Source organism: Carcharhinus amblyrhynchos, chromosome 29 (genome assembly GCF_965287045.1).
Source record: "Carcharhinus amblyrhynchos chromosome 29, sCarAmb.v2.hapA, whole genome shotgun sequence".
In the NCBI taxonomy this organism is placed as follows: Eukaryota; Metazoa; Chordata; class Chondrichthyes; order Carcharhiniformes; family Carcharhinidae; genus Carcharhinus; species Carcharhinus amblyrhynchos.
Genome location: NC_137352.1, coordinates 11,730,338 through 11,743,429, shown reverse-complemented (window position 1 = coordinate 11,743,429; position 13,092 = coordinate 11,730,338). Strand labels below are relative to the sequence as shown.

General features: G+C 40.6%; 1 protein-coding gene across 1 annotated transcript in view; it reads right to left on the bottom strand.

The window, feature by feature from the left end:
- Nucleotides 1-13,092, bottom strand: part of LOC145359758 (serine/threonine-protein phosphatase 2A 65 kDa regulatory subunit A beta isoform) — a 50,517-nt gene that overhangs the window by 30,448 nt on the left and 6,977 nt on the right. Inside the window, exons 2-5 of the mRNA XM_080214523.1 lie at nt 4,567-4,657; nt 4,361-4,461; nt 1,974-2,206; nt 764-911 (exon numbers count right to left, since the gene is read on the bottom strand). Coding sequence (XP_080070649.1) covers nt 764-911; nt 1,974-2,206; nt 4,361-4,461; nt 4,567-4,657 — 573 coding nt within the window. The remainder of the gene's footprint in view (nt 1-763; nt 912-1,973; nt 2,207-4,360; nt 4,462-4,566; nt 4,658-13,092) is intronic.

The following is a 13,092-nucleotide window of genomic DNA, read 5'->3' as shown; positions in this document are numbered from 1 at the left end:
TAAACCAGGATAAGAACCCACTGATCTGATGTTTAATGAGTTATTGATGATAACTTGAGTCAACTATATTCCATTCCAGATCGTGGCTTGTGTGCATTGTCACCGAAACCTTACTACCATTGATGCCAGTGGCATCTTACAGACCTGCTGACAGTGTACCCACACTGGGGGTTTCCCAGCAGCAAGGAGTGCATTCAACAAGGAACCCATGGTGGGGGTGTGCAACCTCCTGCTGTCATCAAACGTTGAAAGGGAGAAAAATTCCGCCCTCTATTTATATACTGCATCCACCCCATGGTAACCCATAGTAAAATACAATCTGTGCATGCGCGCAGATTGCACAGTTGCTCCAGTGAACTGATAGCAAACCAGCTTCCTAAAATAACCATCTGTTCTCCATTATAGCATCCATGTGAAATAGGAGAAATATTTCATGGCAAACAAGTCATCACATGTGGAATAAATTATGACTCTTGTTGATTTAAGTAATTGAATACAGAAACTATTAGAATAAGAGGATTGCAGCAGCTTCAGCAAGATAGAGGTGAGACAGATAATCATGGCATCCAGTAAAAAAAGCTTCCTTTCCAACATAAAGACTGGAAATTCATTTGGTTGGGAGGAGGTGTAGTGTTTAGGAATTGAGGCAACCATGGAGGCTGAAAGTTGAACGACAGCAAGGTTATCTTATGCAGAAGTGTTATCTGGCATCTACCGCCCAGAGGTGAATTGCGAATAGGGAAGCTGTATTGTAACTACATACCTGCTCATCAGAAGCCAAGGATGTGAAGAGGGGTATAATGTCATTTTTTAAAAACTCCAGCTCAAGAACCTTTGCAAATTCACCCAGCTTAGATGCAGCAGCTCGGCGAACCATTGGTGTATCATCAGAGCACAAACTACGGAAATGTCTGCAGAGAAAATAACAATGTAAACCAAGATTGACGGTTAATTTATGTATTAGAAATTTCTGCGTGCAATTTCTGGTGTAAATACTGGAAGAAATAGTACAAGAGTTGATGATAGGTAGGCAGGTCAGATGCCGCAAGACAAAGATCCTACCAATTCCAAAGTCTGTAATGTTTAAACACTCAAAATTGAATGCTTTTAAAATTGACCAAAGTAAGATCACTCAGTGGCAAAGTAGAATACGACAAAAGAAAAGGTATTCTGCCCAAGCAAATATTTACGAGGTAATTGCAAAACTTTGTACAGTGCCCTTTTAACATGTTTTTATGGAAATGTAGGATTATTTAAACTGCACTAAGCAATATTCCAATTAAAGACTGAAGCTGTTGGATCCTTGGGGAGGGGGAGGGTGCAATTTGGCACAAACATACAATTCGCATGTATGGTTTCAAGAAGAAAGCTAGTCTACACAGAGAGAGCAGGGCAGTGGGATATGCTCTGGAGTGCTTTAAAAAAAGAGGTGGTCGATAGCTGAGCCAAATGGCCTCCTTCCATCCTGTAAATTTACATATTCTTAAATAAAACGAGCTACTTTTTTTGGCAAGTGAAATTCTTTGAATCCCACCCTTATCAAGCAGCAACAGTTCAATTATTAGCTTTTCCAAACATAGCTCCCAATGTAATTTTTTTTTGCAACTTCACAGCTTCAAATGAGTGGGATCAGAAAACCAATTTACAAGGAGACACCTAGTATTTTTCACCTCATTCTCTCCCCAAAATTACACATACATATTAAGTGCAAATGTCATTAAAGGTGAATCCCACTACAGGTTCTCACTGCAATATGAGATTAACAGCTATTCCCTTAAAACATTTTATCTACTGAAATAAATTATGTTTCCCATGGTGGAAATCCACCGCTTCTACTTCCTCCAATTAAGTCCCATACCGGAGTTGAAAACCAATAGAGTAGAAGGTTTGTCTCTGTAAAAGTCAGCATTTCTGGCTGACTTTTAATCTACAATCGATCACAAGTAAGTATACACAGTAAAAGGCATACTCACTGGCGCAGTTCAGTTTTTACAGTGCTGGATACCCGAGGGTAACAGACACTGAAAAGACCACAAGCTGAAGTCCTAGAAGTGAACCAGTCACCACAAGCCAAACGTTTGACCAGTGGCACAAAATGGACTTCTAGGTCTGCAGGAGAATGCTCATGGGAAATTGCTCGCAGTGAATCAACGGCCTTATCTCGTACCACAGTTTCTTCCACAGTAGCAAGGCTTTCCAAGGGAGGCTGTATAGAAAGGGAGAATTAAAGGGAAATGCATGGTCACCATTTAGTTCTCTGCTGTCAAAACAAAAGGAAGGTTGCAAAAGAAAGCTCTGTTTCACATTAATTTTTGAGCAAATTCACAGCAGATAAGAGTGAAAGAGAAACAGGCACAGGGATACCAAGACAGAAGATATATAAAAATCCACAAAAAAATGAAAATTATCGTCAAAAATTCATGTGTTAAAATGGAGCATAAAAGGATTTCCATTAATACAATAAAGATGCATATGCATATCCTCAATAAAGTATGGGGGTTTGTAAGGGACTTACTCTCACAATGTTGTACAATGTGTATATTGCCATGTTAGGAATTGCATCTTTTACATCTGTAATACAGCTTTTTTGAAATCTTGCAGCAATGAAGCAGTGATCATATTTAATTATAAGGTACCTACAAATCTGAAGAAAGTTTTCCTCTGATATTGCCAATATTTGCCAAAATACCAACACTCAAATAATTGCCTTTGTTTTAGTCTAGCACAGCAGATATTGACATATGAGGCTATGGAAGTGACTTTTTGAAGTGAGCACAGAAAGGCACCACAGGGCAAAGAAGCAGATGTCTAAATATGAAAGTTAAAATTTGTGCTCCAACAGATTAAATAATTCTAGAATAATTCATTTTTGACACTTCAAACAATATCTTGCTAATTAATATTTCTAAATTAAACATTGATATGAAAAAGATTAATAGCCTGTTTTAATGGTCTAATAATTTCAAATAATTATTTTAATTTAGTGCTGTCCACGTTCCAATCTTGGCTTCACCAGCCAGAAAAATCAGAGCATTTGAATCTGAAACATGTTCCACATTGACAAAAAACCTTAACGAGTTTCATTATATGTAGGCCAATTAAGTTATTCGTTCACGGTTACAATGATTACAGATTGAATAAAAATAATTTTTGTAATGAAATAAGATAATATGGTTTTTGTGCTCTGCACATAATATAAAATATTCTTGTAAGTAGTCTTTAAAAATGTGTTCTGGTTCCAATAGCTCAGGACATAAATGTAGCTTGCACATGATCAGTACAAGCCTGATGTTTGAGTAATTGTTAAGACAGCAGTTAGTTTTAGTGGCACTGAGCTAAGAAACGATCAAGCAATGTTCTCAATCTATTCTCATGCAAATGGCACTTGTACATTTGGAAATGGGACAACTATACTGACTCCACAGTGAAATGGACTTTTAGTACTGCAGCTGAGCTACATATGAAGAACATGCACCCTGGCACAATATTATAGGGCAAGTGATACATATAGAATTGTAGAACATCAGCTGGTGAGGCAAGTAAGGGATGGAGAATGGCCAAATTAACAGTTTTAGCAAAACAATTAGGAATACAGCTTTAACCAACTGATAAAACTGCCACAGAAGGCCTGAGGTTTCAGGTATTAAACTCAAAGAAGCAAATTTAGCAGATATCATTGTATTATTCTCAATTTTTAAACTTGCACGAAACCTTGTTCAAAGTAGATCATATTATACTCAGTATTGTCATGAGATAGATTCAGCTCAACCTTCAACAGATTATTCAGTTGCATCAAGCTGCTTGCAGGACCTCATTATGCCCAAACTGGCTGCCATATTTCTTACATTACAACATTGACCAACTTTTTTTAAAAAAATGCTTTATTTCGCTGTAAGGCGCTTTGCGATATCCTGGTGCATCGTATAAATTTAAGGCTTTATTATTATTTGTCAAGGTGACAAACTACATGCAGGAAACAGCTCGCCTATTCATTATTAAGAATCCACTCAGCAGCCCATGCATCAAGATCTGACTGGACCACATACCTAGATTGACACTTCAATACAGTGCCCAACTGTCAATTGCACGATGTTAAATTGAGGCCCCAGGTGCTTCCTCAGGTGACATAAGAAAACTTTATGGCACAATTAGAAACACAGTAGGGTCCTGGTTAATATTTATTACCAAAATCAGATTGATCATTTATGTCATCGCTGTTTGTGGGATCTTGCTGCACAAAAGTTGGCTGCAGCCTTTGTCTACAGACAGCAGTGAGAATTCATCAAAGTTACTTAATTGACTGATCACTTGGAGATGCTGAGGTCCAAAAGGCACTCTATAAATGCAAGTTACTTCCTACCAGCAAGCAGTGAACATATTCTGGACCACCAACAAGAACAGTGAAGCTTCCAAGCTGTTCTGCCAAGGCCAACAGCACTTCATCTTCATCATAAATGGTATCTACACCAAAACAAGAAACCAGTTCAAATCAGTTTCAAGATCTGTCTCATATTTCAGTTGGCTAATTCTTAATGCAGCAGTAAACACCAGCAGCTTTGTACATACCAGTCAAGAATGGAAGTAGCTCACTCCTAGTTCTTTCAACTCCTAAAGCCAAGGCAATTGTTGACAGTTTCTTAATACTGTTCAGACGCAGCTGGGAAAAGGAAAAGTATAATTTGTGAATGTCAGTTAGGTCCGGAAAACTGTTTTGAGAATGAATATACAAATAATATTTCCTTTAGCAAACAATATGAGACGAATATGCCAGAGAGCTAGCTTAATACCCTTAGTGGCAATTTACATTAGATGACACAGTGACCAACACAACAGGCCAATAATAGAGAACCAAGGAAATGAGTTCATCCCAAAGTAACCGTTAGCTACCTCTTGATGTTTCACGGTTTGCTAGACAGTATCCCTCTTTGGGGTATGATTTCCTGGACGACAGTGGCCCTCAGGTACCTGGTCCCACCGTTGATGAGTCGAATGAATGCAGGTCATTCTAGTATGGAGAGTATCACATAGCTCCTTTCACGATATCCCCACATAGACACTTCCAACTCTGCTTACGGATTAGTAATAGACAGCAAGAGCCCTGACTGGACTCCAGCCCTTCTGGCTAAGCAATTTTAACTCCATCAATAGTCCTAGCTTAAACCAGTTAAGTCTGAGTGTGCAGGCCTCAGCTACTCACTAGTCTATGGGCTATTAATATTCAGAGTTGGGACACTACCAGCCCTCCACTTTTCTACCATCGCAAAGTTTGGGATATTATTTCGCACCTTCCAAATTCCATTATTACTGAGCGAATAATCACAATTTTTAGCTGTGTCTCCATTCAGGAAAAATCACAATGAAGTTCTAAATCAACAACTAACAGTGAAAAATTAGGTGCTTGACTTTTCTATTCTGGAGAGTAGAAATGTGAGATTTATACTCAAAGTAAAACGCATAACTGCGCTGAATGTCATTCAGCTGTAATGAGAGAATATTTCATCAATCTAACTGGACAGCCAGTATACCAAATCACTGCCTATTGTGATATGTTAGATAGGAACTTCTGCATTTAGAACAGAACTGCACATTATCAATTAACATTTCAGAATACACCCTCAGTGGGATATTACATCACTATCAATACATAGCAAAAATATTTTCATGCATGTCTAAGTTATGAAATAGGTCCCTCCGAGTCTCAGCACTTGCAGGGATTTCACACAAACTATCGCTGGTGAGCTCGTAAGAATTGTTCTAATTGGCTCCACTCTATGTGATACTGCCTTAAGGGAGATGCACAGTAGCATGCACTATGTTTGAACACACAAAAGCGCTCAGTTCCCGGAGGCTACATTGTGAGGGTGGAGCATTTCAGAGCTCAAATCAGCAAATCCATGTTGTAACACCATTTCCTATCTTAACAGCAGACTATAAAAAGACATTGATCTGCAGACACTAGCACCAGGGGAACTGATCAATATTCTTCCAGCAGGGTTAAAGTAGCCTGAATGCTGGCAAACTGACTGGAATATGACCGTTGCTTGGCACAAGATTCAACAGTCAGTATGAATGATATTGCAAGTATTTGCCAGGTTTGATAGCCATTTATATTGGAACCAGTTCCACTAGGAGCAGCTTTCAAATAAGATGTGGGTGTCTGTATTCAGGGCAAATTCAGCAGGAATATTGGAACAAGTACCAGTATTTGTGTATGTGTTTTCCCTTATGTCTGCGACGTCTAATAATGTTGCAAAGCTGATCAAACATGTCACGAGTCCAGTTTCTTAGTGACACTCCAAAAACAACAAAGCTGCAGTTGGTGCAAAAACAGAAAACGCTGTAACAATTTAGTAGGTCAGATATTATCTGTGGACAACAGAACAGTCAACACTTCGATAAAGCAGTCACAATCTACATGCTTCTCCCAAAGTACATATTCTATTCACTTACCTCTTCGACATGGGGCAGGCCAAAAGTAAATTAAGAGGCTGCTCTGCAGGATTCCTCCATTCTATTTGCAATCCCAAAGCTCCCTGTCACTTGCCACTTCAATTTCCCATCCCAATCTGACTTTCTATACTGTTCAAAAGCTCCTCAAAGCAAGGAGAGTAACGTATGGGCCAAACGTGGACAACTGGGACTAGCAGGAAGGATATCATGGTCAGCTTGGACCAGTTGGCCGAAGGCCCTGTTTCTGTGCTATATTGCTTTATGATTATCTGACCTTTAGGCATTTTGCAGTTTTCTGACCTTAATGATAATAATTTCACACATTAACTACAGATTCCTTTCTCATTTCGCCAGTAATGCTGCTGACTTTGGGTGGCAGTATTAGAGTTCCCAAGGCAATTGGAGGAGGGCGTTAGTAGGTAGGAGAATGGTTTGCATTTGGAACAAGTGCCTGTAGCCCACTGTGCTGCAAGGTGGTCAGCATCCTTGATACCAACCTTTATCATTTCTCCAGGCTCCTGAATAACTAGGCAACCAACCTTTGCTAGTTTTTGGTGTTCCCATTTCCACATCGCCACCTCTACAGCTACTCAGACATTTTCCATATTTTGTAAAGAGATTCAATTTTCTTGGTGTAATTACAGCTTCTTTTATTCAATGTCACTATATAACATTTGTAATTCAACCATGTCTCTTCTATTTGAGTAGTATTTTTCCCCATCCTTCCCCTTGATGCCATTTTTAGCGAGTGTTCACTCCGTAATGGCCTAGAGTTTGGAATAAGGACCCAGTTAAATGGTCTAATTGTGGTGCTGGCTTTCAAATACTTACAGGTGGGAAATCCTTGAAAATTCACTGACACGTTCCTGAGAACTAAGACAAACTTATTCCTAAGAAAACAAAACTGAATTTTTTTTTTAAAATCAGCATATTTTTAAAAAATACAAAACTGATCATTTGAAAGCCAAGCTACTATTCATTAAAGGACTCTCGGGATCTGAACACCTATACATTATGATGAACGGTTTCCGAATCAGAGCCCAAGTCAAACTAAATAATGGAAGGAAGCCAAGCAGAACGTGTTGCAGCCAAAGTTTAAGAGAATTCCCAAGTACACTGCCCAAGCAGCCCAGTGAAGTGGTAAACAGATGGGTTTAACAGATAACAATATATTTCTGGAGACAGGGTCTGATCAGTAGACTGGTAGGTGGGGTTGCTCTATTAAAATAAACGATGGTTTCACTGGATGTAATGTGCCTTTCCTGTTCTGGATAATTATTATTTTTACAATTTTCAATTACACAAGATAAAAATATCAAGAATGCTGCCAAGCAAGTTAGGTTATGGATGTTGCAGTTTCGAGAGCTCCATCTCAGTATACAGAAACTCCTGCCTTTTGAATGTCATATGACGAGGAGTGATTAAAACACTTAACTATAAACACCTGGGAAAGGATCACTGCTACCAGCTGAGCAAGCTTATCCAGTGAGAGGCTTAACCTTACAAACCTCTTTAGACAGCACCTTCCAAACCCACAACTACTACCACCCAGAAGGACAAGAGCAGCAGATACATGAGAAGTTCCCCTCCAAGTCACTCACCACCCCGTCTCGGAAATATATCATCACTGTTTAACTGTCACAGAGTCAAAATCCTGAAAGTTCCTCCCTAACAGCACTGGGCTTACTACACAATGACTACAGTGGTTCCAGAAGACAGCTCTCACCATCACCTTCTCAAGGGCAATTAGAGAGAGGAAATAAATGCTGACCGAGTCAGAGAAGCCCACACCACTTGAGAGAATTTAAAAAACAGTAGAACCAAAAGACAAAGTCTGCGCTTAAAGTGGGATAAATCCAGGAACAATGTCATAGTAAGCAAGTGGTTAGTCTATGGGACATCTGGGTTGGGCTTCCTAGAAAGCCCAAAGGCATTTCTGGAGCCAATTTTGAAATACAGTCTGAGTAATGTGACATGATAGATATTACATGGGGTAATGGTGAGAAGCAAGTGATTTTGCATCTATGGTGTTCAAAGCCCATCATCATAGGGTCTTCCTCGTGTCACGTTCAGGTTTGTTATGGACTAATTGAGAGATTGAGTGCTATATTTAATCAATAACCGTATCATCACTGTACTACCTAATGGTGATCTAGATGGGCTCAAGTGTGAGGAAGATGGGATCTGAAAGGCACCTAGGTTAGTATGGACAAGATGGGCCAAATAGTTCCTTCTGTGCAGTATCATTTCATGGTTCTAGATCTTTTGCCATCTAAATAATCTTACATACAGCATCTCTTCCTTCATAAGAAATTGGTTAAGGCAAATATTCATTCAATGAAGTGAGCTAAACAGTGTGGTAACAATTTTTGAAACTGTCTCTTATGAAAGATGAAACCCAATAAAAAACAAGAATTATCCAAAAATTTGAAGGAAGGAAAAGAAACAACAAAGTATGTTTACTAACAAATCAGATATGAATTAAGTAAATCACAATTGATAAAACAGATTTCTTTTAATTAGAGCTGGGAACAAATTTGGTGTTGCCACAGAGGTTCCAAGGCAGGTTAAAAGGATAAATTTGGAGCATGGACATGTTGAACAGGAATCAGAAGCAATTTTAAATAACAGGGCCAAGATGAAACTGTGCATATCACAGCACCACACACGCATACCTCATAACCTTCAACTGTAGCCTTTTAAAAAAATTACATTTACAGTACATGGTTTGACTTTCCTGTCATTACGATGCAGATCCAATGGGCATGGATACAGTAAAATTGCATCAAAGGCCTAGCATAGCCACAACATGTTCCCAATTTCAATGCTGTTTCAGAGAAATGAGCACACATTTCTATCAACTTGGGTGATTTTAATTCTATGTTTCAGGTTGGGACAGTGATGCACAAGTTTACTTTGATCTTTGACGCTAGACATTTACATTTGAAGATGAAAGGGAAAGCCAGTAATCCAACCTACACTAGCACCAACCGAATACCCCGAGAGCTTTGATTTTTTACAAGCTGTGCTACATAAATGTTGTGTACAGGCATTAGTGATAGTGTACCAGCCATTTGGTGACTTCAGTATCTACAAGTATTTTGATTTGGGTTCATAAACCCTTAAGGCTAGGTTGCACCAATATTCAGCCAGTGAGGAAGCTGAGTGGACGAGGGGAAGGAAAGGAACCCATACAGATGTTAATCTCAAAACTTTCCAAACGGTGAGGGGCATGGACATTTTTAAGTTCTTAAAAATAAACTAAAGCTGTCAACCATGTTTCAATGGTATAGTTTAGTTTTGCCATTGAGATATAGGCCCTGTTCTGCCCTCACTGGTGGATGTAGAAGATCTCAAAGCAATTTTTCAAAGGAGACCTCTGCAAGTGCCTTGTTCCAATATTTATCCACTTCTAACACCCAAAATTATCACACTGCTACTGGTGTGGCCTTGCTGTATGTAAATAAGCTGGACTGCCTACATTACAACAGACCCAGGCTGCAATAGTTCAGTGAAACCTGTAGACGAAGGACATGTTGAAAAGACAAAGACGTATTCAAAAAAAACCTGATATTATAATAGTTACAAAATGCCTCAAACCATGGAATTCGCAATACAGGAATTATGGGACAGCCTTCAGTGTGCTATGGGGCACACAGTTAAGCATGAGTGGCGCGCTTAGAGAAAAAAGATTCAATTTGTAAAATGAGGAGCTCCTGACACTACTTAAAATGACAGAGAAACAGTCCATTTCTTGTATTAAATAATGAGAGGTTTTCCTGCTAGTATGGATATTAGGTAAAGAACTCCCCACTACACATTTTTTTTATTTGTGAGACACAGGCATCACTGGCTGGCCAGAATTTATTGCCCATCCCTAGCTGCCCTCGAGAAGGTGGTGAGCTGCCTTCTTGAAACACTGCAGACCACATGCTGTGGGTTGGCTCACAATGCCAGAATAGCATGGTGGGGTGGGTGCAGAAAGGCAGGCTGAAATCCATAACGATCCATAGCCGAATGTAAAATGCCCCAGCTGAATTAGCTGCAATACCGTACCAATGTGTCAGATACCAACTATCTAGTATCAGCCTCCTCAATGTTTCAAACATTAAGAGCTGCAGCACACAAAGAGGGAACAGAGGAGGCTCTGCCGACCTTTATTTCCACTTCCCATTCCCTAATTCGGCTGCAACCTCCCGGACACTGCAGCCCTACAGCAGTTGCCTCATCTTATGCAGGCTGCAAACACAGCAGACTCCAGGATCAGGACTTCCCTCTCTTAATGGAAAAGGACATCAAGATAGCAATGACTGGGATATCTAACAAACAAAAAATAAATGAAATTGCATCCTATTAGTTGCATAATTCTATATAATAATAAAGGGACCAAAAGGGAAGAAATACTATGGAGAGACAGCCAATCCCAATATATTTATCTCTTTGTTTAATTCATATATATTGACAATTTAAGGACATCTGATGCAAATTTTTTTTTACATATGTTGTTCACTCTAGGGACAGCATTTATTATCATCCCGAATTGTCAATGAGAAGATGGCGGTGAGCTGCCTTCTTGAACTACTGCAATCCTTGTGGTGTAGGTGCACCCACAGTGTTATTTGGGAGTGAGTACCAGGATTGTAATCCAGCAGCAGTGAAGGAACCACAATATATTCCCAAGTCAGGATGTTGGGTGGCTTGGAAGGAGACTTCCAGGTGGTGTTCTCATGAATCTGTTGCTTTGTCCTTCTTGATGGTAGAGGTTGTAGATTGAAAGATGTTGTCTAAGGAAGCTTGGTGAGATCCTGCAGTGCACCTTCTAGATGGCACACGCTGCTGACATAGTACATCAGTGGTGGAGTGAATGTTTGTGAATGGGATCATTGTGGGTGGAGATTAGGAACAGCAAAGGGAGGAAGATGCTGGTGGGTGTCACCTATAGGCCCCCAAATAATGATCTGGAGGTGGGGCGGGCTATTAACGCAAATAAATGCAGCGTGCAGGAATGCAACGGCGATAATTATGGGGGATTTCAATCTACATATTGATTGGTCGACCCATGCTGGACGCGGTGGGTTTGAGGAAGAGTTCTTGGAATGCTGCCGGGATAGTTTCCTTGAACAGTGTGTGTTGGAGCCGACGAGGGAGCGAGCTATCTTGGATCTGGTGTTATGTAATGAGGCAGGTAGAATCAGGGACCTTGTGGTGAAGGATCCTCTTGGGAAGAGTGATCATTGTATGGTGGAGTTTCTGATGCAGATGGAGGAGGAGAAACTGGGTTCCCGGACCTGTGTCCTTTGTTTGAACAGAGGGGAGTACGATAGGATGAGAGAGGAATGGCGAATGTCGACTGGGGGAGCACACTGGAAGGTAGGTCTGCTGAGGAACAGTGGAGGATCATTACGGAGATCTTTCTTGGTGCTCAGCAGAAATTTATTCCGATGGTTAAAAAGGATCATAGGAGGAGAGATAATCAACCGTGGATAACGAAGGAGGTAAAGGAGAGTATTAAATTAAAAGCGGATGCGTTTAGAGTAGCTAAGAGTAGTGGGCGAGAAGAGGATTGGGAGAGGTTTAAATATCAACAAAGAATGACGAAGAAGTTGATAAAGAAGGGTAGGATAAACTATGAAGCTGGGCTAGCACTAAATATAAAAAAGGACAGTAAGAGTTTTTATAAACATATAAAAAGGAAGAGGCTGACTAGGGTGAACATTGGACCCTTAGAGGATGAGAGGGGGGACTTAGTGGTAGGGGAAGGGGAAATGGCTGAGGCCTTGAATAACTTTTTTGTTTCGGTCTTCACAGAGGAGGACACGAATAGTTTGCCGGGTGTTAGCGATGGAAAGATGGTAGGAGTGGAGGGCCTGAATGACATTATTGTTGCTAGAGAGGCAGTGCTCAACAGACTGGAGGGACTGATTGTGGACAAGTCCCCAGGACCGGATGGAATGCATCCAAGGGTTCTGAAAGAGATGGCAGAGGTGATAGTGGATGCCTTGATGATTATTTTCCAAACCTCGCTGGATTCCGGGGAAGTGCCGAAAGATTGGAAAACGGCTAATGTTACGCCATTGTTTAAGAAGGGTGGCAGGCAAAAGGCAGGGGATTATAGGCTGGTTAGTTTAGCGTCTGTTGTAGGTAAAATGCTCGAATCCGTGATCAAGGAGAAAATAGCGAGGAATCTTGAGGAGAATTGTTTGATAGAGCAGACGCAGCACGGTTTCGTTAAGGGGAAGTCGTGTCTGACAAATTTATTGGAGTTCTACGAGGATGTGTCTAGGGCGGTGGATAGAGGAAAACCGGTAGATGTGGTGTTTCTTGATTTTCAGAAGGCGTTTGATAAGGTGCCGCACACGAGGTTATTACAGAATGTCAGGGGGCATGGAGTTGAGGATAGGGTGTTAGCGTGGATAGGGGATTGGTTGTCAAATAGGAGGCAGAGAGTGGGGGTTAATGGGTGCTATTCGGATTGGCGGTTGGTGACTAGTGGGGTGCCCCAGGGGTCGGTGCTGGGGCCTCAGCAATTTACCATTTATATAGATGATCTGGAGGAGGGAACCGAGTGTATGGTGTCGAAATTTGCTGATGACACCAAGATTGGTGGAACGGCAAATTGTGCGGAGGGTATGGAAAGTCTGC